This window comes from Phascolarctos cinereus, unplaced genomic scaffold (genome assembly GCF_003287225.1).
Source record: "Phascolarctos cinereus isolate Bilbo 61053 unplaced genomic scaffold, phaCin_HiC Scaffold_2;HRSCAF=192, whole genome shotgun sequence".
NCBI classification, from domain to species: Eukaryota; Metazoa; Chordata; class Mammalia; order Diprotodontia; family Phascolarctidae; genus Phascolarctos; species Phascolarctos cinereus.
Window position 1 is genome coordinate 151193859 of NW_027555625.1, and position 27911 is coordinate 151221769.

General features: G+C 38.0%; 2 protein-coding genes and 1 long non-coding RNA gene across 4 annotated transcripts in view; 2 read left to right on the forward strand and 1 right to left on the reverse strand.

Moving 5' to 3' along the window:
- Positions 1-20172, forward strand: part of ACSS1 (acyl-CoA synthetase short chain family member 1) — an 80259-nt gene extending 60087 nt beyond the window's left edge. For both annotated transcript variants that reach the window (XM_020987197.2, XM_078149687.1), the window contains 7 exons: positions 2807-2899; positions 4007-4119; positions 5295-5421; positions 7184-7311; positions 7516-7579; positions 16340-16458; positions 18489-20172. In XM_020987197.2, the coding sequence (XP_020842856.1) occupies positions 2807-2899; positions 4007-4119; positions 5295-5421; positions 7184-7311; positions 7516-7579; positions 16340-16458; positions 18489-18665 (821 nt within the window). In that variant the 3' untranslated portion in view covers positions 18666-20172. The remainder of the gene's footprint in view (positions 1-2806; positions 2900-4006; positions 4120-5294; positions 5422-7183; positions 7312-7515; positions 7580-16339; positions 16459-18488) is intronic.
- On the reverse strand, positions 19786-22990 carry LOC110209082 (uncharacterized). The gene is made up of 2 exons (XR_002324732.2): positions 22380-22990; positions 19786-21697 (listed from the first exon to the last, which is right to left on the reverse strand). It is a non-coding gene; the product is annotated as an uncharacterized LOC110209082 (long non-coding RNA).
- The window catches only part of APMAP (adipocyte plasma membrane associated protein), a 45063-nt gene continuing 38844 nt past the window's right edge, over positions 21693-27911 (forward strand). The window contains exon 1 of the mRNA XM_020987237.2: positions 21693-22083. The gene's annotated coding sequence lies outside the window, so the exon portion shown is untranslated. The remainder of the gene's footprint in view (positions 22084-27911) is intronic.

Consider the following 27911-nt stretch of genomic DNA (forward strand, 5'->3'; position numbering starts at 1 on the left):
GCTTGTTAACCCCATCTCTACTCCTTTGAAATTGATTTAGCTTAGACTTACATTTAGAGCTTCTCCAAAAGGAGAGAGTAGAAAGGTACTCAAATGTACAATATGAATCAAGTATGAGACATGTGTTTATTTCCTATACACAAAAGATAAACTAAGGCACAAATGACTCTCACAAGTGTGGATTGGCAATCATATTTAAACTAAACAAGAGGCAGTGATAATATTGTTATACCTGGTCAGGAGGTTGATACTTAAATCTATCTAAACCTAAAGCAGTTTGCAGGAATGCTGATTATTTATATTTCTGCTGCATTTTACATTTTACCTCAGATCTGCACTGTATCCCTGAAAGTCCATGTCTTTTGGCAAGCCAGGTCAGGGTTTGGACTTTCCCTCTTATTGGTGACTGACTTGTCTGATGGAAAAGCTTACCTCATCAGCAATTAGCTTCACTCATTGGGTACAGGACCTCTGAATCTCTCAAACTCACTTGGTGGGACAAGCCTGGACACACCCACCTGGAGGAAGAAGCTCCATCATTTGCTGAGGAAAGGAAACACAAAGTGGAGACTAGCCAGAGCTCCATATGTAAGCTTGACTAGCTGAGTCTATGCTCTTATGTGGGAATGACAGCAAAGTTAAGGAATGAGTTCCATCCTCTCTCCCACCTTCTTTATGGGGAGCCTAGAGAAAAACACACTGTTTTCTACATGGGAGAGTCAAAGTAAGAGATCATGTAGGAATCTGTTTCTCCTTTTATGAGGTCCATTCAGTATTGGCTTATCTGGGTCAGCAGCCGATGAGAGGGTTGCTTCATCATTTCAAAGTGACCATGTCCTTCAGTGCTGAGCCACCACATGGTTGGAAGCACTTAGGGAATTTGTCATCTCCAATGCATCCAAATGCTGAGCCACCATGTCACTTGAATCCCCAGAACTCCAGGTACACAATCCTTGTGAAGGCTCATATGGGATAATTTAATCTCTGCTGCATAATTAATGTAGAATAAATATAAAAAGAATGTTGTTGTTCAGTTGTATCTGATGCTGTGACCCCATTTTTGGGTTTTCTTGGCAAGGATACTGGAGTGGTTTGTCATTTCTTTCTGCAGCTCGTTTTATAGATGAAGAAACTGAGGTAAACAGGGTTAAGAGACTTGCCCAGGATCATACAGTTAGTAAGTGTCTGAGGCCGGATTTGAACTCTGGAAGAAGAGCCTTCCTGATTCCAAGCTCAGTGCTCTATTGACAATGCCACCTAGATGCCATATACTATAAAAAGAATAAATACAAATAAGCATAAAGCAGTAAAATAACAGGTAGTTAGGAAGGGCAGGCACTAGCAGTTTGGGGAATCAGCAAAGGCTTCATGTAGAAGGTAACTGCATTATTAGAATACACTAAAGCCTTTGAATTATGGCTCCTTTAGGGGTGACCCATTTGTAAGACTTTTTTGTAACAACATGCGTTTTATTTTGACCATTATATTATTAGTTTTACTTAAATATTCTGCTTTTTAATGAAAACTCTTATGAAGTAGGAATCATCTATACATGTTTGTAGTTACCTCATTAGAAAGTGCATGTAATATTTCACAACTGTAGCATCCCCTCCTCACAACCACCTTGGCTCAGGGGAACGTATTTTCTTTTTCTGTGTCAGGATGAGAATGGAAGCCCAAAATCAAGGACCCGATTGCTTCTGGTCCCTAACTTTTGGCTTCCACTCTGATTCTCCACTTCATCCCGTCCACAGTCCTGTCTTTTTTTTTTTTTTAATGTGGCCTGCGCCTTAGTCTCTGTTCCTGTATTTTCCCATGGCTTGATCTTCCAACCTCTGTTGCCATCTCCCTCTGCCTCTGGACTGTCCCCTGCAGTTGGTCATTAATCCTGAGCCTCTAGTCACTAAGCTGTAGATCATGACAGGGTATCTTCAGCCCACCTTCTTTTGGGCCAGCTAGATAGTCCTGCCAGGGGCTTGAGTGCAGGGCCAAAGATGAGGACCATATTTTTAGATTTTTGACATTTAGCAGATTAACTTCATTTTATCTTGCCTGTGGGGAAAGGCAAGTGACCCAAACTCAAAACTGTTGCAAGTAAAATTCAACAAAGGTAAACTGAAGCAATTTTCTCCAAGCAAGATAACATTTTATTAGTGGGGCACAAATCTAACTCTGACATTTAGATCTCTATCAACAGTAAGGGTCTTTGACTCAGGCCAAAGACCCTGAACTGAAGACTTAACTTGTTTTCACAAGGTTCAAACAAATAATAGAACAGGGTAGGTGACATCATGGGGTTGAGGACAACATGACTAGTTACATACCTGAGGCAAGGGGAAAAATACGATTGGTTGGAAGTTGGGAATCGAGAGGCTAGCAACAACCCCTTCCTTCCCTCCTGAGACTAAGATGTGTTCATTGTTTGAGTCTACCTGCGAAGTTAAAAGATAGTGACTGGGCCAGACTTCTTTGGACAAGTAAACCAGACATCCTTGAAGGATAGCTTGGTGGTGTAAAGATAAAAGACCACACTCCCTGGTATCCACCTAAATCCCCTGTAACAGATTTTCTTAAGGCAAGAACAGAACAGTGATGAGCAGAATTGAGTTTCTAAACTTAACTCCTAACAGAGCAGCTGAATTTCTGAGCTAAGTTTAGAGAAAAGAATCATAACTTAGGCAGTTACAGGACAACAACAGTTAATTGTAAATAGGATCAATAAAAAATGATACAGAATCCAATTAATCTCCTTGAAACCCAAATTTTGGAATTTTCAAATCATTCTTTTTTATTGTTTTGGTTTCAGTGGGAGAACCAATTAACCAGGAGGCCTGGGAATGGCTTCACAAGGTGGTGGGAGACAGAAGGTGCACAGTAGTAGACACCTGGTGGCAAACAGGTAACACAGCATTATGACTAGCAGTGTGCCATGATATTGCTAAGATTAGTTTGATAGAGAAAGCAGTGAGTTTAGTGCTCACAGAAGAAGCGTCCTTACTTTAGTCTCTCCAAATAGTAAGGTTTTTTAGGTGCTATTTTATGTACCCAGGTGGATTTTATAAGGATGGTCCTATTTTTTTTTTTTTAGAAATCTATGATACTAAATCTTTAACTCCAGTGGGAAAAGTTTTGTTATTCACTTTTTCACCTTTAACGAACATAGTTTCGCTTTTATGTATTTGAATCAGTGTTAGGGCATCTATTGCAGAAGACCATTCTAACCTGCTGAATGCAGCTAGTGGAAATCACCAATGTGCTATAAAGTTCATCTGAGCAGAGATGAAGCCAGACTGGTGAAGAAACACGGTTTGAATGGACAATAATCTCATCAAGTTCAGAATTGCAGGGGCATTCTAATTCTATGTAATCAGAGTAATTTAGTTTTGCAAAACACTTCATACAGATTCTGCAAAGCAATACAAAAATGAGACAGGGTGAGAAATTGTATATTATATTCTTGCTTATACACACGTGTGTGTATGTATGTCACATGCTTATGTGTATTGCACTTGCTATTGAATAAAAGGCATCATTTAATTCTGTATTATGTCACAGGAAGACATATACAAATTTTAAAATGCTGCCTTGCCCCTTAATGAATTTAACTTTTCTCTGACAAATGCAGGAACCATAGAGTCATCAGAAAAACTCATAAAATTCACAAAAACTCATATAATTAGGAGTCATCTGGGCCATCGTACCACAAAATTTTATTTGCTTTCTGATATCTCTTAATTTTCCCAGTATATAGTCTGGTTAGTTTTCTTTCTTAAACATATAAATCCAGAAAATTCAAATCCTAAACCTGACTTTGCAGTTGTGTAATCACCATGAATCTATAAAATAGGGATAATGCCACATACTCAGAAGTCTGAAGAATGGATAAATGAGATAGTGTATATAACATTCTTTGAGCCCCTTAGAATCAATTCTAGATAAGGACAAAATATCACTTGTTCCCTATGCTAAACGTACAATTTTCCTTACTTGCATATTCTTTGTATAGAAACAGGAGGCATTTGTATTGCTCCTCGGCCTTCTGAGGAGGGGGCTGAGATCGTCCCTGGTATGCCTATGAGACCCTTTTTTGGAATTACTCCAATTTTAGTGGATGAAGAGGTGAGTTTAAGTTCCACTCAAATCTCATTCATGTTACAGACCTCCTCATGTTCATACCGATCTTGCTCAAGCCTCAAGGTCTGAATCTACTTGTGCTCTGCCAGCTGCCCTGTTTTCTCATTGTGAAATACTAATTAGGGGCTTAGAACTCTGATATTTAGATCTCTGGCACCTGTACAATCTCTTTCATCCCTAAATACTTATTATGGTACACGGGGGGGGGGGTGAGGCACGGGAGAAAGGGCAGGCACCAGAGCTGCACACAATCTCAGGGCGTGAGAACAAGTGGGACCCACTAGCCTTTTCTTCCCAACACCTATTCTCCCCACACTTCATAACCCAAGGTTCATATTAAATTTGTATTCTACTATAACTTCCAGATAATTTTTTTAGATGAACTACACATTCCAACTCAAACACTGAGTTGCTAGATCTCTTACCACCCTGCTCACCCAACGTGAGATCACTAACATCAAGAGAATGTCTTGTAGCTTTTTTAAAAGTCCAACAAATAATAGACAATTATTGGCAGCTTCAAGTCCCCTTTGTCTTCCATGCATAGCCTTTCGAGGCAAATGTTGCTATAACCTAACAATCAGAAATTGTACTTCAGTGAAATATCCTCTTCTACAATTTCCCCCTGCTCTAGCCAGCCAAGTCCAATCCTTTCTGTATTAGAAAAGAGGCTGAGAATTCCTCCAGCCCCTAGTTAGTATTAATATGGAATTCATGTGATTTCACCATAATATTTCACACCCACAACAAGCTCTTGTCCTTCTGTTAATATATAATGTATGTTATAATAGTATTTAGTAATGATATGCCCCTCAATGTTCTTTTAGGTAAATGACATTGTCATCTGCCTTAGATTTAAGTCTTCTAAAGGGTAAAGACCATATTTCTTTAACTTGTTTCACATAATGCCTGGCATAATGCATTTGATAGTGCACTTGATAATAATTTCCAGTCTGGGGGAGAGGTTCCTACCAGAAATGAAGAGTCAAAAGGAATTCTTTTGGGGGCAGGTGCTTTTCATTCTCTGCCTCATATCAAACAACCAAGAAAATAATACTGATGGCAAGCTTCTTCTTTAGCTCTTCAAATCTCTACCAGGATCTGTTTTCTGATGAGCCTTTTTGTGTGTTTTTTTCTTTTTTGGATCTTTTGATTTTTAGGGAAAAGTTCTAGAAGGTGACGATGTCTCTGGTGCTCTGTGTATTACTCAGGCTTGGCCTGGCATGGCAAGGACAATATATGGAGATCATCAGAGATTTGTTGATGAATACTTCAAAGTTTTTCCAGGTAAGAGTGTGTAAGTGAATAACTTGGTATAGTTTAGGGATGTGACAAAATCTCAGCTCAGCAAAATATTGGTTTCTTGTTTTTCAGAAAGTGTCAATGAGCCAAACCTAAGCTTCTAAAGGAAAGAGCCAGGAAATAATTATGGAAAATATAAATTAAGGCAGGAAATTTTCATCTTATGTTACGGGGCTTAAAACTGAAAAGACAATACGTACTACTTCCTATTTCTTTTAGAAGGAATAATGTTTATTTTATGTTTTTCATTCAAGGATCTTAGAATATTTCAGGAATATTAATTGAGCCTTATTTTCTTAGTCACCTTTAAACAAACAAACATTGAAACATTTCAATATTCCCAAGATCTGTCATTTTATCACTGGAGGCACTCCAATAATGGAATGTAGATTGCAACATCCTGTAACTTAGTAAACAGTTCCTGTGGCTGAAAAATCCATCCTCTTGAAGTCAACCTAGGGACAGAACTTCTCCAGGCTTACTACTTAGGCTGGTCTTTGGACAGGTTCATCTCTGGGACTGTACTTGAAGCATTTCTTGCTTGTTAGGACCTGCTGGACCTTATAGTCTGCTAGCATAGCCTTCAAAAAGCAAGACATTTTTCATATCATGGTGAGGCATTAGAATGTATCTTCAGTGTGGAGAGCACTCAATAAAATATTCAAATAAATAAGACACATTAGAGTCCTGACCTAAATACTATTATACATCATTGTAAGTGTTGTTTGGCCATTTTTATCAGTCAACGTCCAACTCTCTGTGACCCTTTTTGGGGTTTTCTTGGCAGAGATACTGGAGCGGTTTGCTTAGGGTCACACAAGCTAGTAAGCGTCTGAGGCCGGATTTGAACTCAGGAAGATGAGTTTTCCTGACTCCAGATCTAGCATTCTATCCACTACACCACCTATTGTGGGTGAGTTAAGGTGAAATCATATGAATTCCTTGTTTATACTAACTAGGGGCTGGAGGAATTCTTGGCCTTTTTTCCAATAAGGAAAAGATTGCTACTTTATTAACTGTGTAACTTTGAGCAAATCATTTAAATCTCTGGGCCTCTGTTTTCTCTGGGATAAATAGCTCTAAATCCTATAAGAATGACTTTTAAAAACCCCACCCTTCATAAACTGGGTTGTGAAAGAACATGGCATTCTAGACAGAAGTCTCAAGATTTTCACTGGGAGAGTGGGGAGAAGATGGCAAAGAAGTGCAGTAGAAAAAACACTGGACTAGGGAGTCAGGAGACCTGAGTTCCACTTCCAGCTGTGCCATTGACCAAGGGCAAGTTATTTCCATCGTCTGAGCTTTAGTTTCCTCATCCTTGTAGTAAGGAGGTTAAACCAGATAATCTCTAAGGTCCTTTCCAGTTTTAATTCTTATGAGAAAAATGACCACGCATTAAATAACAAGCTCAGTTATTTATAATTTGTTTTTAAAATGTGTATACTAACTTAAAACAAAATACTAGCAAATGTGAACTCTTGCTTCCATGTCCCCTTCTGTTATACTTTTCTATGCATTTCATTTTTTTGGCTGTTTTGATCTTAGCCTTTAATTTCTAAGTCATTTACCATATTTTCTAGACTAACGATTCCAGAGATGATTCAGTTTGACCATTGGAATTTTTGTTTTTAAACAGAAAGAAGTCACTGGATTGGGTCACTGGAAGGATATTAACTCTGGTAGGACCTTTCTCAGGGCCAAGGTCAAGTTTGCATTTACTGATACAAAACTCTTTTTATCATACCAGGTTATTATTTCTCTGGAGATGGTGCTTATAGAACTGAGGATGGATATTACCAGATAACTGGACGGATGGATGATGTCATAAACATCAGTGGTCATCGGCTCGGAACTGCAGAGATTGAAGATGCAATGGTAATTCACAAAGAAAAGTTCTCATTTCTCTAACTGCCCCTTCTGCAAACACCGCATAGCACCTCATTTCTTTATACCTTGTAATAGGGGGTGGGAGGTAGGTGTATTGGTATACATCAAATTTGGGGATGTAATTAATCTACTGAGTTTGGTTACTTACCTAGTCTCATATGTTCTGTTTTTCTTATCTCTCTGTATTATCAGGCTAACCATCCTGCTGTGCCTGAAACAGCAGTGATTGGCTATCCTCATGACATAAAGGGAGAAGGTGAGTGTTAAAAAAGAGATAATTTACAAATGATTCTAATTTCATATACAAATTAGGGAAGAACATTGAAAATAGAGGTCCCTAGGTGTCACAAGAAGAGTATAATACAGTTCTTTTCTCTCTAAAAAAATGTACAGGCAACTTATCATTTGAAATAAAAGGCAGGCTTTCTATGTAGTAAGACATTTCTGAAACTGACTGAGTATAAATGTGTATTATTGGAGGATGGCATTACTAGAGAAATGAATGTCTTTTGAGGATCATTGGAGGGGAAGTTATGCCCTTCTCATGTCCTCTGAATGCTCACGAAAGGAGTCCATGACACTTCTCCTCCCAAAGTCTATTTCCCATTCTGTCCTATGGTAAAGTTCCAAAAATTTCTTGGTTTATGGTTCCAAAAGAAAGGCCAAATACCCAAAAGTCTGTATTACTGTTTCCTTCAAGAATTTAAAATATCCCAATGATCTCCCGTGAGTTTGCTGACATGTGCTAATTTGACCACGGATAAAATAGTGAAGATAAAAAACAATGCCCACCAAGGGATGTCAAGTTGCTCAGTATGCCCTATGTCAGGGGTGGGGAACCTGCGGCCTGTAGGTCTTTAACTGTGGCCTTTTGACTGAATCCAAATTTTACAGAACAAATCCTAAATTGTTCTGTAAAATTTGGATTCAGTCAAAAGGCTGCACTTAAAGACCTAGAAAGCCACATGTGGCCTCGAGGCCACAGGTTCCCCACCCCTGCCTTATCTCCTCTCTGGTTTTCTCTTCTTCCTCTTGCTGTTCCCTAATCATAATAGCTATCATTTTATAGTATCTCTGAATTTTCTTTAAGCAAAAACCTGTTAAAGATCTTTTCCAATGATATGTTTGGTTATTCATATGTTTTGGGCTTAAATTTTACTTACAGAAGAAATTTTCTAATCTGGCCCAGGTAGTTAGTAGTTGCTTGTTGCTTTATAATCTTGTGTCTCTCTTTTCTATTCTTGAGCCTGGTTTGGCTGCCAAGAAAATTTCTATTGTTCTCCAGCTTTGTTTCCTCTTACAATGTGTTAGGATAGTCAACTTTTTTAAAATATAAATTTATTTATTTTTAGTTTTCAACATTCACTCACACAAGTTTTTGAATTCCATATTTTCACCCCATCTCCCCCTTCCCCCCACCCCAAGATGGCATGCATTCTGAATATCCCTTCCCCTAGTCTGTCCTCTCCTCTGTCTCTCTCCCCTTCTCTTATCCCCTTCCCCTTCTATTTTCCTGTAGGGCAGGATAGACTTCTGTACCCCATTTCCTGTATTTCTTATTTCCCAGTAGCATGTGAAAACATTTTTTTAAACATATGTTTTTAAAACTTTAGGTTGCAAATTTTCTCTCTTCCTCCCTCCCCACCCACCCTCATTGAAAAGGCAAGCAACTCAATATAGGTTGTACATGTGCAGTTATGCAAAACACGTCCATAGTAGACATGTTGTGAAAAACTAACTCTATTTCCCTTAATCCTATCCTGCCCTCCCATTTATTCTATTCTTTCTTTTGACCCTGTCCCTCCTCAGAAGTATTTACTTCTGATTACCCCCTTTCCCAATCTGCCCTCCTCTCTATCATCCCCCTGCTCTCTTGTCCCCTTCTCCCCCTATTTTCCTGTAGGGTAAGACAGATTTCCATACCCAATTGAATGTGTATGTTATTCCCTCCTTAAGCCAAATCCTATGAGAATAAGATTCACTCATTCCCTCTCACCTTCCCCTGTTTCCCCTCCACTGTAAGAGATTTCTTTTCTGTTTTTTTTTGTGAGATAATTTACCCCATTCTACCTCTCCCTTTCTTCTTCTCGAGTATAATCCTCTCTCATCCCTTAATTTTATTCTCCAGATATGACCCCTTAATCTTCAACTCACCCTGTGCCTCTCTATCTATCTATCTACATATACATACATATAATTTTTTTCCTCCAACTACCCTAATACTGACAAAGGTCTCATGAGTTATAAATATCATCTTTCCATGCAGGAATGTAAACAGTTCAATCTTAATAAGTCTCTTATGATTTCTCTTTCCTGTTTACCTCTTCATGTTCCACTTGAGTCCTGTATTTGAAAGTCAAATTTTCTATTCAGCTCTGGTCTTTTCATCAAGAATGCTTGAAAGTCCTCTATTTCACTGAATGACCATTTTTTCCCCTGAAGGATTATACTCAGTTTTGCTGGGTAGGTGATTCTTGGTTGTAATCCTATCTCCTTTGCCCTCTGGAATATTATATTCCATGCCCTGGTCCTTTAATGTAGAAGCTGCTAAATCTTGTGTTATCCTGATTGTGTTTCCACAGTACTTGAATTGTTTCCTTCTGGCAGCTTGTAATATTTTCTCCTTGACCTGGGAACTCTGGAATTTGGCTATAATATTCCTAGGAGTTTTCCTTTGGGGATCTCTTTCAGGAGGAGATCTGTGGATTCTTTCAATTTCTATTTTGCCCTCTGGTTCTAAATATCAGGGCAGTTTTCCTTGATAATTTCTTGAAAGATGATGTCTAGGCTCTTTTTTGATCATGGCTTTCAGATAGTCCAATAATTTTTAAATTTCTCTCCTGGATCTATTTTCCAGGTCAGTTGTTTTTCCAATGAGATATTTCACATTGTTTTCTAATTTTTCATTCTTTTGGATTTGTTTACTGTGTCTTGATTTCTCATAAAGTCACTAGCTTCCAATTGCTCTATTCTAATTTTTAAGGAAGTATTTTCTTCAGTAAGCTTTTGGACTTCCTTTTCCATTTGGCCAATTTTCTTTTTAGGGCATTCTTCTCCTCATTGGCTTTTTGGACCTCTTTTGCCATTTGGGTTAGGCTATTTTTTAAGTTATTTTCTTCAGTATTTTTTTGGGTCTCCTTTAGCAAGCTGTTGACTTGTTTTTCATGATTTTCTTGCATCACTCTCAGTTTTTCCTCTACTTCCCTTACTTGCTTCTCAAAATCCCTTTTGAGCTCTTCCAAGGCCTGGGACTGATTCATATTTTTCTTGGAGGCTTTGGATGTAGGAACTTTGACTTTGTTGTCTTCTTCTGGTTGTATATTTTGATCTTCTTTTTCACCAAAGTAAGATTTATGGTCTGACTGTTTTTGCGCTGCTTGCTCATGATCCCAGCCAATTACTTGAGTTTTAACCTCTTTGTTAAGGTAAGAGTCTACTTTCAATGGGGAGAACGTACTGTACCAAGCTTCAGGGATTTGTACAGCTGTTTTCAGAGCTACTTGTAGGGACCTGTAAATTTTCAGTTCTTCCAAGGTGGTATGATAAGGGGCGAGGTGTTTACTGCTTTCCTGGCCTGTGACCACAAGTATTCCTTTCTGTCCTGTAACTGTGAGGAAGGGTTCCTCTCCACAGCCACTCCAAGCTCCACCACGCCACTGTTCCTCCTCACCCCAGCACCGCTACCCAGAACTGTGACCCAGATCCAAACACGGACAAAGCAAGAGATTCCTGCCTCGACAGTCAACTTTTGGAACATGAGGCTGGCATTCTTTTTTATTTCATTCAGAAAATTTTTATTGAATGCCTACTAGGCCCAGAACCAAAATATAGTGTACAATAAGTATCATACATAAATGCTATACCTAACAAATGCTATTGTAGGTTTAAGAGATCACTTTTTTGTGGGGTAACCAGCCACGACTTCTTGTGGGAGATGAGATCAGTAGAGACTCTTTTTTTCATCCTTACTCAAGAAATCTTACACATTGCTCCCTTGTTGCCCAATGCTTATCAGGAAACCTGACAATAACTAGTATATTACTCCCTCACTCAACGAACTGCAATAAATTATTGCCTTTAGGATAAAATCTGAGTACTTTTTTAAAAAAGGCCTTTTTCAACTAGGTCTCAACCTGTTTTTCTGCCTTCATTATATGTTACTTCTTTTCTCATACTCTATAGCACAGCCAAACAGGCATTCTCTTCTGTTCTTCATACATGGCACTCCATCTTCCCCCAACCCCCCTTCTCTGCACCATTGCACTGGCTACCTCACATGTGTAGATTTACAGGGCTTCTTAAACTTTTACCCTGGTCGTGACCCCCTATGCGGTCACAATCCACAGTTATAGAATATGCTCCCCCCTCATGTCCACCTCATAGAATCTCTCATTTTCTTCAGAACAAAGCTCCCCTTCTCTACAAAGCCTTTCCTGATTCCAACTGCTAGTGCCCTCCCTAACTACTATGTATTTATTTTGTGTGTTCTTATCTATGTACATATTGTCTCCTTTGAAAGAAGCCAGTAGCAATCATTTCATTCTTTTGTCTGTAAAACTTAGAACCTAGCACAATGTCTGGTAATATAGTAGGCACTTCATAAATGATTATAGATTAGCTGATTAAAAATTGTGATATTACAGGCCTTGGTGGTTTCTTAACTCCTTTGCCCTATAACTACATCAATTATGATGTAAGCTCCAGGAAGCTGACATTCATATGAGGCAATGCAGCCCCTGTAAGGACCTTAAAAAACTGGCAAGATTTCTCAGCGCCTAGCCTGAAGTAAGAATATTGTGGTACTTGTGCCAAGGAAAACATTTACATACATATGAGATTTATCTATATATGATTTCTCAGTGTACAGAGATTAAATTTTGGCTGCCGAATAGCTAAGAGATCTTGAAAATAAAAAGAATTCCTTATCTGGCTTTCATTATGTTGATTCTAGAATCTAGATCCAAATCACTATCTTGATTTACAATATTATTTATGATTTTTCTTTGAGCTAAAGAAAGCATGGTTCTCTGTGACTGTTCCGCTTTGTTTTGGGATAAATCTCCCCTATCCCTTGTCTTCTCACAGAAAGAAATTATCTTCCTTCTCCTTTGGACTTCACATAGCACTTATTTTGTATTTTATTTGAATCTTTACCCTCTATTAGACTGTAAGCTGTATCTCCCAATACCTTTCATACTATTCTAAAGAGAGAAGAGGATGAATAAATGTTTGTTAGAATGAATGAATACCCCTTTCAGGACCTGAGCATTTGCTTTGGTGACTTGTCAGTAGCTAAGCCCAAAGGGGAAGGAAATAAGGAGAAGGGTTTGAGGACAGGTTCATCTACCAGAAATTTAGTTCTGGCCCTACCTAACCACAGATATTTTCAGTACAGGTAACTGGGAAGAAAGACAAGGAATCTACTGGATTCCTGGGTATGTGAGCAAAGTGCTTTCTCCATTTCTGTCATTGACCCTTAATGACTCTTTCCTCAATTTCTCTCCAATCCTTAATGCTTTTGCAAACTAGGACCCAAAAGATCCTTTTCCCCTCAGGATCACTGCTTGCTGATATCTAGTATAATATCATCTTTACAGGTTGTACCCTCTGTGATGGTCCCTGTACTCTGCCTAGCTTCTGGACTACCCTCATCCATATTTTTTAGAATAACTCCTTCCCTTCTCTCCCTTTAAATCAACCCAAGCTGTTAAACATCAGAGAGAAAAATTCGGTTCTGGCCTACTGCAACAAATAAGCATTCATGTCTCTACTTGCCCATACAATTCAACCAGAGTTGAAGGATTAGAAGAATAAATTCTAGAAAGTTTTGTCATATTTCTTTTGAGAAAAATAAAAATGTTGAATATTCTATAGACGAACATTCCAAATACCTGTGATTAGGGCCTTCCTGTTAAAATTAGTTCCAACTGTTACACAGGTAATATTTGTTCACCATATATTTCAAAACACAGATAGCTTCCAAAGCATTCTGGGAGTGAATGCTAAGCCAAACTGCTTTTGAGATAGTTTTAAAATGGGTACCTTCTTATATATAGTTATCAAAATGTCATATGAATATGCAGCGATATTACAGAAAGCCACAATAGTATTTGAGAATAATTCATAGTACGTAAGATTGTTTTCTAAAATGCATCTTAAGGGTTTGGACTTCCAGGAGCCAAGATGGAGGAGTAAGAAGTAAGTCACTCTTACTCTCCCTTACTAACCTCTGATAGCCCAGAAAATATCACCTCAGGAAAAACCCTGGAACATCTGAACCAGAAGAAAGACAGGGTGCAGCAGTCAGGTAGCTTGAGGGATTAACGGGAAAGGCCCCTCTTCCCCGGGGGGAAGGGGAGCAGTACAGAATGGGAGGCATCCCAGCAAGCTAGTGGAAAGCCCCACCTCAGCATACCAGGAGGAGATCCTGAAACCCAAGTGGTGGAACAGGCAGGACCAAGACCAGGACCCCTGAGTGCCTCAGTGAGGGCAGTGAACTGGTAGAAACCAGCTCAGAAAACCACCAGATGCCTTGGCATTCTACAGCAACCAAGTCTCCCAGTGCCTCAGCAAAACTCTGGGAAGCACTCCAAGGGGCCCCAGGTGGAGAAATATCCTGCAACATCCATCTGAAAGGAGCTGAAGAAAGTAAAAGGAAAAAAAGGCCCGGGTGGGCAGCCAACCTCCAGGGGCCACACTACCCAATCCTATCCCTCGAGTTCCAGTGTTGCAAGAACCCTATAGCTGACAGAATCCTAAAGCCTCCAACTGCCAGCATTGGAGGCCCCAGCACACAAAACCAGTGACTAGGCCCTGGGCTCCCAACACAAGAAGCTTGGGTCAGTGCCCCCTGCTCCCTAGCAGGAGAGCGCAATCTCTTTAAAGGCCATGAGCAAAAAGAAAAGTATGATAGATTCTTATTATGGGAACAGTGAAGATCAAGGCGGAAATTCTGAAGAGGACAACATTGTCAACAAACCCACATCTGGAACCTCAAAAGGGAATATGAACTGGTCTGAAGCCCAAAAATCCTTCTTAGGAGAGCTCAAGAAGGATTTTAAACGTCAAATTAGAGAGGTAGAAGAAAAATTGTGAAAAGAAATGAGAGGAATGCAAGAGTCAATAGCTTGGAAAAGGAAGGACAAAAATTAACTGTAGAAAACAAGTCCTTAAAAAATGCAATTGGCCAATTGGAAAAAAAGTATGCTGAAGAAAACAAGTCCCTAAAATGCATCTTAAGAAACTTCCCTGTGATGTTTCATTTTTACTTCATTCGATTCAATAAGCATTTATTGAGTGACTGTTACCTGCAAAGTACTGCTGTAGGCATTATATGTGTTCAGGGAAGAGGAGTTACAAAGATCAATCATAGTGTCAGCTTTCAATTTATAATTTAGGATAATAGGATCCATTATTTCACTGATGCAGATACTTCATCTGTCTAAGCTGTAAGTTCTCTACAATTTCAAAGGTTGTCATTGAAAATTATTTTGGCTGAAAAATTCATTAGCTTGTGGCCTATTTTGGTGGCAAACTTCTCTAATCTTCATTAGGTTAATTCTCAAATAAAGGTTTGTCCTAGAGACTTCCCCAGCTTGATAGGACTGGTTAGAAGTTAGGCTTTGCCAGCAAAGGCTTTGAAAAGCTGGGTTTACCTTTATTCCATGATGAGGCATATGAGTAGGACTTTAGTACAGTTATGGGAAATAAAGCATAGAAACACATATACATGGTGGAAAGAGATAGCACCATAAAAGGATAAACTAAGTACTGTGGGCATAGAGAAAAAGGAAAGGTTACTTCCCACGGTGGAGAAGAGAGAACTTCATGGAGAATGTAGCATTTGAGTTTGACATGAGGGAATAATTGGATTTTTGTACATGGAGATAGAAAGATAAAGGAATGTTTATAAAAAGACAAGGAAGGGGCAGCTAGGTGGCACAGTGGATAAAGCACTGGCCCTGGATTCAGGAGGACTTGAGTTCAAATTTGGCCTCAGACACATAATACTTACTGGGCAAATCACTTAACCTCATTGCCTGGCCAAAAAAAAAAAACCCAACAAAAAACAAAAACAAAAACCCAACACAAAAAAGATGAGGAAGCACAAACTATTTTGGGGCAAATGGCAATGAATCTAGTTTGGTTGGAGCAGAGGATGCATGAAGGAGTATAGTGAGGGATAACACTAGAAAGATAAGTTGGAGCCAGTTCATGGAAGTCACTGAATGGTGGGCTAGGAATTAGGACTATTTTGTAGACAATGAGGAAATCACTGAAAATTTTTGAGCAGGTGACTAATATGATTGGGGTTTGGCTTTAAGAAGATTCATCTGATAGTGTCCAAAGAATGTGAAGGGTATAGAATTCATGTAGTAGAAGAAGTGTTTGAAAGAACTGATATTAGGTGGTGTGGAGAAGATAAGACTTTAAAGGATACCTGTTTCCAAGTATGTGAAGGGTTGTCATATGGAAGAAGGGTTGGTCTTGTTCTCTTTGGCCTACAGGGAAAAACTAGAAGTAAAATTTAGGCTTGATTTCAGGAAAAGCTCCCTAAAAATTGGAACTGTCCCAAAGTGGAATATTTTGCCTTGGGTGATGTTTCCACTCATCAGAGGTCTTCAGGTAGAGGCCGAATGATGACCTGCCAGACATTTTACAGGGGGGATTCCTTTTTTGGGTATGAGTTGCATTAGATAGCCACTGAGGACTCCATCTTTGAAAAATCTGTAATTCTAGGTGATAAATTGTTTAGTTGGTATTCCAAAGTAATAAAAGGTTTCCAGTACAGGGCACATCTTTGAATTTGGGAGAAATGTAGCAGTGTAGGTACCTTTGCATTATGGTGGTGGTGTTTTTGCTAGGATTATTAAATTACCAATTAATACTCAATTACGTTGTCAATGAATTTGGTGAAAATTATTGGTTAAATAGTAACTTACATATATATAACAAAAGAAATGGTTCTTAGAAGGTGATTTGTATTCTAACATTCCATTTTTTCCTTCTCTTTTAGCTGCATGTGCTTTTGTCGTACTGAGAGATAATATAGATAATTCAGACATCATAATGAATGAGCTCAAATCAATTATCGCCACCAAGATAGCCAAATATGCAGTGCCTGATCAATTTCTGGTGAGTGGGGCTCAAGGTTATAAACAGTTTACTAACTGCACATTTTTTTTTGTCCTAGCTCAGTAAAGAATCGTTGCTTTTTATTATATGTGTGTGTGTGTGTGTATAGTCATATTCCAGTAAATTCCAATAATATATGACATTATATTATATTCCAGTGGCTTCATGATCTCAATGATATGGGCACTTCCTCCAATGGTACAGGCTGCAACCCATATTCATTTTTTCATCCTATGTTTCTCTTATCCTTGTTTCCACAAGCCCTCCAGAGGCTCTCCTCCTAGGCTTTTAAACATTCTTTAGGTACCAGTACAATACTTGATATGTCCATTTGTTATACTTTGCTCTCATTATGACAGGCCCACCTCTCTTTTTCAATATTGTATCTTTCGATGGATGTTTTATGCCACTTGTAAGTAAGTTATCATTGGTAATATAATGCAGCCATTTAGGATCACCATGGCTCTCCATTGATGTTAATACGAGAGGTGCTTCTTATCAGAGTATTCATTATCTAGGTTCTCACAGTTACAGGGCAGCATTTTGATTTGATTTGATTCTGATTTCATTGGTATAGGAAGTCCTGGTGAGGAAATTCCCTTTTACTCATATAGGTCAGCAGCTGCTCTGTACAAGATGGCTTACTTTTGGGGGATGGGAGCTTCTTTTATTTTCATTGGGTGTTCAGAACAGCAGCTTTTTAGAATTTTCTAAGTATTAAAGCAGATGTAAGACTTGAGGGACATTATAACTGTCCTATGTTGGACCACCAAGGACATTCAGTTATGGAAGATTTGGGTCCACACAAAGGCATGTTGAATTGGGGAATCTCTAGGGAATGTGAAGAGGGCAACATTGCAAATACTTGACATATTGCCCAAGACTTTGGGAAGGGGGAAAGGGGAGATGTAAGGTACTGAGTAAGCATCCCACTTCTGACTCATACTGTCTACGACATGTGGGCGAGTCATTCAAGTCCTCAGTGTCCCAGGCAACTTTCTAAGAACATAAATTTTGGAAGACTTGCTGATTCCCATTGGAAGCTTCCCATCACAATGAGATCAGAGATTCTGGGTAAGGCACTCTGTAAAGACAATTCTGCTGCTGGACCTGCCTGGAACCATGAAGCCTTAAGTCTTTTGAGATATATTTAGATTTGGGGAATGCAGATTGGCGAGCCTCAGGCACCCTGATTTAATTTGCAAAGGTTGAAAAATTTTAATTAGGGAAGAATGTAGAAGGTATAGGAGAGCCCTGTTAAGCTTACCCTCTTGAGTTATATAATATCTGTTGGCCTTGAGTACCACTCTTACCCTGTTAACACCATGTTGCTTTATAAAAAAGTTAAGTGGAAGCATTGGTGTCTAGTTATATCCATTATTCCAAGTGACCTCTTTACACATAAGATAAAGAGAATGTTAGGGAAAGAAGGTAGGATGCCAAGAGAAGCATATTTAAACATGATGTTTTTATTTACCATGAATGGAGCTTATATGGTGTGGACAACTATTTCCATATCAGCAAGGGAAATTAAAGGAAAAAAGAAATATTTATAAATAATAGTCGATTATGAATGTGAGTGTGGGGAAAAATCATCTGAATGAAATTTGTGCTGCCCAGTTAAGGAAGTGCTTCATGGAATAATACATTGTCCTTAAGTTGCCTCCAAAGATTTGGTAGTTCTTATCTCTGAGTTGTTTTTAATAATGGGCTCACTTTCTACTAGCCAAGATTAGTTTTAAACTGTAGGCTGATACAGAAACCTGGAAGAACTCTGACTAGAAAGTATTATCCTATAAGGTGAGCGAACTACTACTTCAGGAATCTCTCTATTGGATGAATTACAAAAATCAACCTATTGTAAAAATTGCTTTTTCATCTGAGGTGGTAGGGTGACCCAGAGCAAATACCTTTTTGTTTTATCACTCAATCAGACCTCGGTATATATCCATTCTCAGCTTCTAATTAATGGTCAGGGCATCATTTCCAAATTCTAATAATGGTCCCCCCCCCCTTTTTTTTCTTATTAGGTGGTAAAACGTCTTCCAAAAACTCGATCTGGAAAAGTCATGAGGCGGCTCTTAAGGAAAATAGTCACTGACAGTACTCAGGATCTGGGAGATATTACCACTCTGGAGGATCCTTCAGTGATTTCTGAAATTCAGAAAGCCTATCAGAAACACAAAGCCAAGCTATCTGCCTCTTAATAGAGAAGAGCTGTGCATCAGCCTCGAAGTTCCAAAAAACGTGTTTGGCCAAAACCAAATACAACAGTTCCTTATTGTCTTTTCTCAGGACATATTCCTGAAATTGGTTATTTCCAAATCAGGAAAGAATTCTCTCTAATCATCACAGAATCTAGTGATCATACATAAGGCCAGTTGTAGTGTTTTCCCCCCTTTTGTTTTCCTGGAAGAGGAACTAGAAATGCAATGAACAAGAGGCAAGACCAAAGTTAAGATATACCCATTTTCATGAAAATGTAACCTAGTTTGAGTTTTAGGGGAGTGGGCTGATGGTGAAAGGAACTTATTTATCATCCTCAAATATCAGTAGTCCCTTGAGACACAACAGGAGAAATGTTAAAACGTGCCTTCTCAGAAGATTCAAAATTAGAAGCAATAATATTTTTTCCCAGGTGGTCCTAGGTATAATAGCTGTAGAGTCTTTATTTTTGTACTTTCTTATTTGAGAACAGCATACAAACAGAGAAGTTTAATGTATGGATTTATTTGTATACAGTCTTTGTAACATCATTATAGAGTAGATAGCTAGTTATAAAAAAAATTCATTTCAGCTCTTGCAGAGTATGAATAGAATGGGCACACTTACTCCTAACCTCTGAAGAATTTTAGAGAGAGTTTTTGAAAATAGATTGATTAATCAATACAATCAAATTAATTATGTATTGTGCCTTTCAAACATATAGAATGATTTCATTTTGCCTATCAGGACTATGTCTCACTATACACACTGAACAAAATTAATTTCCTAAAAGCCTGGATATAAATTTGTTAGCCCTTAAGTTCTGGCCAGTCTTTTTATTTTATTTTTTGGGCATTGTTCTGGATGAATTTTTCTTTTCCTCAGAATGCTTCTTGGCTATAGGTCATCAATGCTCTAAACTGTGGCACTGCCAAAAGTAACTAACGAAAATTCAAATGACCTATTACAATAAGCACTAAAGTTCTTGGAAGAAGCTGTTGTGTTTTTGAAAAATGTTTTTGGCTCGACATCACTGTTCAGGGGGAGGTATGGAAAACAGGGGCAGTTCAAAAGCTCTGATCAGAAATTAAAAACAAAACAAAAAAAATCCCAACAGAGGTCTGTTTTATAAAAGTGTTTTAATGTTAACCAAACAGCTGGTATTGACATTAGTGGGCTAAACAATTGTTGACTTAATAGTGAACTTTTGGAATGTTATTAATGTAGCTGACATTAGCCAGCTAATATAGACATTAAATATTAGCTATGTCACATTATTATGGCACTTAAAACACAATCACTTAGAGAGCAATATACTTAATATTTTAATTTCTTTTATATATTAGCCAAGGCTCTATTTATTATCTTGCTTGGTTCCCCATGCTTCCTGTAAATAGCTTCTGACCCCTGACCCCTATGATATAGACTTCAAAATGAGATCTGTAGGGTCCATGGACTTAGAAGAATTTACCTGCAAATGAATTAAAATAAAACACTATTTTGTTCCCAGTTTACTGTGATAATGACACTGATAAAAGAAAGTCATTCTGTTCTGCTCAATGTGATACGAAGGACAAATCGAAGTATAGACATAATTCACTAAGAATAAAAGAAAGGAAATCTTTTCAAAATTGCTATCATATAGGGGAGAGATGTACAGGCAGTCTACATTTTTCTGGCAACCTCATCTATCTGGAACACAACTGAGAACCAGAAATAATAAATGGTCATTAAAGTGGAGCGAAAACAATGGGCTGCGAGTCAACAAAATGAATCTCACTATATTTGTGTAATGAAGTTCATTTACTCATACAAGAAGCCCTCACTCAGAGCCTTTTACTCTTCCTTTGTTCACAATTTAAAATGGTTTGTGTGGCATAGTGGAAAGCATGCTGCACTTGGAGTCAGATTCCGGGTTCAAATCCTACTCCTTCTTGCATCTATGAATTTGGGCAAGCCATTTAAACTCTTTGGACCTCAGCTTTCCCATCTGGGAAAAAAAAAAAGTTGGGTTAGATGACCTTCAAGGTCATCTCTAGCTCTAAATTTTTGATCCTGTGATCTATTTTCCAAACTGATGGAGAAAAAACAACAAATTAGGAGGTTTGAGGAGACAGTTACAGGTACACTGACAGTAGAGAAAAGTAATAGCTGTCAGCAAGAGAGAAACTATAAAAAGCAGAGAAAAGAATTTTAAAAGTACAACAGTAGTAAACACTACCAGAAGTGATAACAAGGACATTCTCAAGGTCTCTCTGAAGAACAATGGAACTGATTGTGAGACATGGGAGACACTGTCAGAGGCAGGCTCAGCATTAAAGAGGCTGTTGTGCTCTACCAGCAAAGCAGAACTGTAGGAGGTCAAAAGAGATATGAGACATGTGAATTTAGAGACATCTCCATTCCAAACGTTCATATGGACCTATGGTAGAGCCTTCTGAGCTTGTGTTGGTCTCATCAGGCACAGTTGGACATGCTGTACCTTGACATAGATGTCATCCTCTTCGGGCACAAAGGCCAAGCATAGTACCAGACATATCATGAAACTCTAAAGGTTGATAAAATGTCAGGGAATGCTTTCAAAGAATATTAGTTAAATCAGGTGCTGCTCTGAGTTGGTTTCTTAGTGGACCAGGAAGGCTGAAGGGAACCCTCTGAAATCTCGTCTTGGCAAGCAATAGTACCTTACCTCCTTAAGCTGGCATTTACAGCTATCCACAACCTGCTTCCAACTCACAATTACTGCTTTATCCCGTACTGTTCCATTTCTTCCATTCTGTGCTCCAGACAAACCAGGCTGCTAGCTGTGTTCCCTCAACTCTTTCTGTGATCTCTCCACTCTTTCTGTGATCTCTCCACTCTTTCTGTGATCTCCTTCCTCTGTGCATTTCTTTGCACTGATTTGTTGCCTTTGTGACCCACCTCAGATGTCATTTCCATGAAGCTTTCACCAGTGATTTACTTCTTGACTTACGTGCATGCTCACTACCAATGTGGTCTATGGGAAGTCACTTCTCTGTGTCTGTTTGCTTATCTGCAAAATAAAAAGGTTGGGTCATATAACCTTCAGCTCTAGAGCTAGCATCCTATTTTCCCATGATTGCCCCAGCTTAAAGTTATCAATCCCTCACATTTTCTTAGAGAAGTTTTCTTTGCCCTATTACACTGCATTTTGCATCACACTCATTTGCGTGTAGTCTGTTTATTAGATCATAAGTGTTTTCAGGTTAGCAGGGATGGTTGGGTTTTTTTCTTCTAATCACTGTATTTCAGGGTACAGTGCCAAGCACATGCTTAATAAATGTTTATTTACCTGTGGCACCAAGTTTGAGCCAATAAGAGTTTCAACTATAACTTTCAGGAGAGAAAAAAGACAAGACAGAATAAGATGATATAGAGAGGAGATGGAAATGAAAGCCGGTGAGTTTTTAAAAAGAGTGGGAAACAGAAAAAAAGGGAGAAATATATGGATTAGTTTTAGCAAACCTATAAAGTAAAATATTACAGGATGATCACATTACACATTTTAGTTGTGCCCTGTTAATTTTGCTTACTTGCATATTAAAATTTTTTAACCTTAAAAAGTATCAATCTGAAATAGAAAGAAATGGTGTGGGGGCACTGGAAAACTCAGAGAGAAGTTGGCACAGCATCTGTGTCAATGACCCTTAAATCCTGGGGGGAAGAGGCTTAAAGCTTTTCAAGTAAAGGAGTACCTTTGGTAGAAGACAGGCGAGGTCAGCTCTCTGCTTCACGGTTGGGGTGTAATTCTTCATAGGTGGCGATTTTATTGTGCCAAGCAGCAGCTAAATCTTGAATGGCAGAGGGAAATCTTCCTACATCACAGGCCTGGAGAGGCACGAGGAATAAGCCAAGTAATTAACCCTATAATTTCCTGTTCTAGGAATACTAGTTGGACTTGAAATTATTTCTAGAAAATATTGTAGGTAGACACACAGATTTCTTATTTTTCACTGTACAGAAAATGTAATAAAAAGTGTTTGAGTATTAGCAATAGCCTATATTACTCAAAAGAATCCTGAGAGCTAAAACCTTGAAACTCAAGATGAAAAGCTTTTTGTCTCATGAGTCATTCACTATTTCAATATTTTTATTTTGGATGAAAACACAGTGGCATGCCTAACAAATTTACAGATGACACAATGCTGGAAAAGATATTTAACATGTCCTCTTTTTATACTCTTCTTCCTTAGGGATTTTACCATTGGTTCAATGATTATTTCTATAAAGATAACTCCCATTTCTCTATATATAGCTTTAATCTCTTTCCTGAACTTTAATTCTACTTTATCAGCTACTTGCTAGATAGCTTACCTTTATGACTTGTAGCATCTTTGACAGGTAAGTACGGTATAATGGTTAGTTTGTGGCACTTAGATTTGGGAAGATATGAGTTCAAATCTCTTCTCAGACACTTATTAGCTGTGTAACCAAACGCAAGTCACTTATCTTCTTGCCTATAAAACGGGTATAATCTTCCTTGTAAGGCCTACTTCTCATTGTTGTTGAGAAAATCAAATGAATATGTATATGTTGTTTTGTAAACGTTAAAGTACTATATAAATGTCACACAATATCATCTCAAATTCAACACATCCAAATCAGAATCAATATTTCTCCTCCTAGGATGCCCATTTCCACTGAAGGCACCACCATGCCTCCAGTCACTTGTGTTTAAAAACTTGACATCATCCTTGACTATTTCCTCATCCCATATATGAGTTGTCAACTGATATATTCTACCCTCACAACATCTCTTACATCTCATTACCTTTCCCAGAACTACTTAAATAGCCTTCTAATTTGTTCCCTGCTCCTTCCATTCTCTTCTCTCCAATCTGTTCCCCCCATACTACCTGATACATATAGTAAGCAACACTTAATAAATGCTCAATGACTTTTGACAGCTGTAAAATTAATATTCCCCAAAAAAACCCCAAACAACCCCGCTCATCAACCACTTCACTCTCCTATTCAAAAATGTTCAGTGACTCCCTGTTGCTTAGATCTCTTAAGCTGGCATTTAAAGCACTCCACACTATGACCTGGGCCTGCCTTTCTGGTTTTATTTCAGATGATCCCTTTTCATGCAATCTCCATTTCAGTAACATTTACCTGCTAGCTGATCCTTATTAATGATACTCCATCTCCTATCTTCCTTAGTACAGGTGTTGTTTTCTGATACCTGGAAAGGATTTCCTTCTCACCTTACCTTATAGAATCCCTAAATTTCCTCCAAAGCACATCTTAGGTACCTTCTCTTACACAAGGCCTTTCCTGATTCCCCTCAGTGCCCTCTCCCTTTTGAAATTACCTTTGAATGTACTCTGTATATATGACTTATGCACATGTTGTATTTCTCCAGTAGAATGTAAACTCTTTTAGGGAAAGGACTATTTTTTTTGGTCTTTGCACCCCCAGTACCCAGTACAGGGTATTTAAGTACCTATTATTAATGGTTGCTTAAATATTTGGTTTTTTAAATTTTTTTATTTATTTTTTGACACAATTTCATTTTGATAACAGCTACTTCCCTACAAAAAACATCCCAAAGTTAAGTATTTGTTGATTTGGAATTTTTGAATCAAGATCCAAAAAGATATTGACTTATTGGAACCACAGACTAAATCTAATAAGATTAAAGATGATAAGTATACAAATGCCCTTTGGTTAAAAAATTCAACTGTGTATGGAATGGAACATAGAATGGAGACAAGTCTGACTTAACAGCAGCTTATATGAAAAAGACAAGGAGTTTTAGTTGAGTTCTAACAATGTGGATTAATATTGTAACATGGGAGTAAAAAAAACCCTACACTTTGTCATTAAGACATACTGTTTCACTCATTTCAGATATTGTATACCTGTTAATGTCTACTGTTGTATTCTAGGTTGGTCAGAACACATTTGCAAAACTATGTTCCATGACGGGCTCCACACTTTAAAAGGGATAATGGCAAAATATGAAGTCATGAAGATGTAGGGAAGGCTACGAACCCATGCCATATGAGAAATGGGTGAAACTTGGGGAACATAAAACCTGTTTTCTAAGGACTTTCATGTCTAAAAGGGATTATTCATTCTGTATGGTTCCAGAGTTAAACTAGAATCAATATGCAGAAATTACAGGAGAAAGTATGGGTTATCTCATTTGGTAGTGAGCTCTATGGATCTAAAAGTATTCAAGTATAGGATCTTATGGCTCATATATTGCAAAGGGAATTCTTGAATGGGAAAGGGTAGAGTTGGTGACCTTCAGGCTTCCTTCCAATTCTAAGATTTATTTGCCTATGATTTTGTATTTATTTGTAAATTATTTTAGCTGGCGACTTTCTAATGCTCTGCTGGTTACTACGGAATTACTTAGTAAACAGCGTTGGCTTGAGAGCTTCTTAGCACTTTTAACTGAGTATGTTGAGCACAAAGAATTTCAAGATTCAAATATTCCTTTTGTATATTTGGCAATGCATCTTTTTTACATTATTTTAATACTTCAAGGAAGTTAAAATACTTCAAGAACTTGTTATTTTATTAATGAGTACTCCTCCACCAACAGATTGCAACCCCTCTATAGCTTTGCAGGTGATTTTTAAAAGCTTCTATGACCAAAAACTTCTTCTATTTAACCTGGTGATAAACCTCTAAATTTAGTGAGGCTGGTCCTTGGACAACAAATATATAGTTCATGACTGGGTGGGCCTGATTTTTTTTTGACAATACATAAAATTCCTTTATAATTTCCAAGGAAACTTGAGGATGTGGTATCAGAAACAAGATGAAGTAATCAACTTTATTATATTTAGTCTCACCTCAATTATACATTTGTTCACTAGGAGGCACAATATTTATAAAACAGCACCACACTGTATTATGCAACAGGATGACACAGCTAGGAAAGAATCATCAAGTATTCACGAGTTCATGTTTATCTTAGATGGTGCACTTAGGACATATCCTTGTTTAGTTAGTGAATTTCAAAGGACACTAATTCTATTTGGATACCTGAATAACTCCTCCTTTGCTTCAGAGACTTCTAAAATATTATCCCTCTGATTAAGCCTTCATCATTACTTCTTCATTCCTTAGTATAAACCCTGTGGGCTGATACCCCTAGAGCTTCACACCTGCAACTTTCCATGTACTGAGTCCAAGAATCCATTGATTTTACTTAAGGAAGTTTTTATTTATTATGGGTGAGAGGTATACCATGGATACATAGAGAGCCTCCTTAAGATGTGAACAAAGTGACGAACGGATGATTACTTCTTAATCAAGAATTTTAAATTGAAGCCTGTAATTATACATAATACGCTCATTATAAAAGCAGTCATTAATTATGGGGACAATTACCCTCTATTTCACTAAATTTAATTCAATTATTTCTGACGTGTGATTTCTTTAATAGTTACCACCCTCCCCATTACTTGGAGAATTGTGATTGTTGCTTAATTCAACCCTGGAGATTCAATAGCATGGTGCATTTGCATTTAAGAAATAAAAGTATTTAAAAAGTGGTAGTATGAAAGTTTTAAAATTTCAGATTCAGAGTACTAAAAGCAGGATTCTGACATGTGACCTTGATACTCATATTACAAAGGATTTCATTCCATTGACTAATGATTTATTGAGATCTTATTTTCTGCACAGCTCTCCTGGCTGTTTCAAACTTTCTCCTTAACACTTCAATTTGAAACTTATTTGAAGATTGCCCTTTTCTATTTCCTATCTGTACAGGTAACTTAAGTAATCAGCATAAAAAGTATTTGGCCCTTATATCCACTACCCTTAAGAATAAAATCTATTTACTCTAGGGAACTCTGACCAGAAATTATTTGAATATTTTGACATTTGTTTCCTATTTGAACTTAAAATGGCAAAAGGGATTTTCAAGCTTTCTGCTTATCTTCAAATTAATTTTTTTAAACACAAGGTCAATAGATTACATGTGAATTGTGGTTCTATTGGACCATTTGGGAATGGCAACGGTCCTCCTGAGTAAGTTAGGCTGTTCCATTCTGTTTGGTGTGACTGATTTCCTAGAAATGTCTGGTAGAGGGCTTGGAGCTGGGGAGGAATGAAGACAAAAATAAACGAAGTGATTTTCCTGCCTAAAGAGCAATCTTGAGATTTTTATTCTGTTTAAGAGTGGAATGAAACTAAAGCTCTCCAAAAAAGTGGGCTAGAATGCTGTTTCACTTTGTGTATTACAAACAAAGCAGACCTCTGGTATTTGTGGATTTGCTATTCTTAAGGCTTTTTGTTGTTGTTGTTCAATAGTTTTTTAGTCACATCCAATCCCATCAGGGTATTCTTGGCAAAGATACTGGAATGGTTTGCCATTTCCTCTCCAGCTCATTTTCCAGATTGAGGAACTGAGGCAAACAGGGTTAAGTGATTTGCCCAGGGTCACAAGAGCTAGTAAATGTCTGAGGCCAGATTTGAATTCACAAAGAGTAACCTTCCTGACTCCAGACTTAGCATTCCACTGTGACACCTAGCTTCCAATTCTTAAGGCTTAAGCCATCAAATCTATTATCTTTCCTCCAGGACTAACAAAGTTATGTAAAAAGATCAAGACATATGAAAAGTCTAATGATATTAAATGGGTTTGGTTTTCAGTGTGTTTTTGTTTTTGGCCTGGATTGTGATTTTATTGTAGGGAACTCATGGAAATGAAACTCCCTCTACTAAAGCTTAACTGGCCTATTCTGCAATTTTTGGAGAGTTGCATTGGGCACTGAGATTAAATACCTAAGTGACTTCTCAGGGGTCATAGCCAGTATGCTAGAGATATCACTTGAACCCAAGTCTTCCTGACTCCCTGGCCAGATCTCTACTCACTATTCAACTTCCTATCAGTGCTCAATAGATATATTTTACTCCTTTGTACACTCAGATTGAGTAACCACCTGGAATAGTAAAAGGCACTTCAAACTGCTTAATCTAGTTTGGGATGAAGATTCCCCAGGAAGGATAATTAATTGTGAAAAGGCTGCATAGTGTGGTGAAAAAAACATTATGTTGTTTTCAGTTGTTTCAGTCTGCACTTAAAAGTTGGGATTTCTGAGTATTTCCAGCTAAAGTCTATTAACTATGTGACCATGGACAAGTCAACCTCTGAACCTGTTTCTTTATGTGTAATGAGGGAATAACAACATTCATTCTACTCTCCTGATAGGGTGGTTGTGAGAAAAGTGTGTTGTAAAAGACTGGGTCCACTATAAATT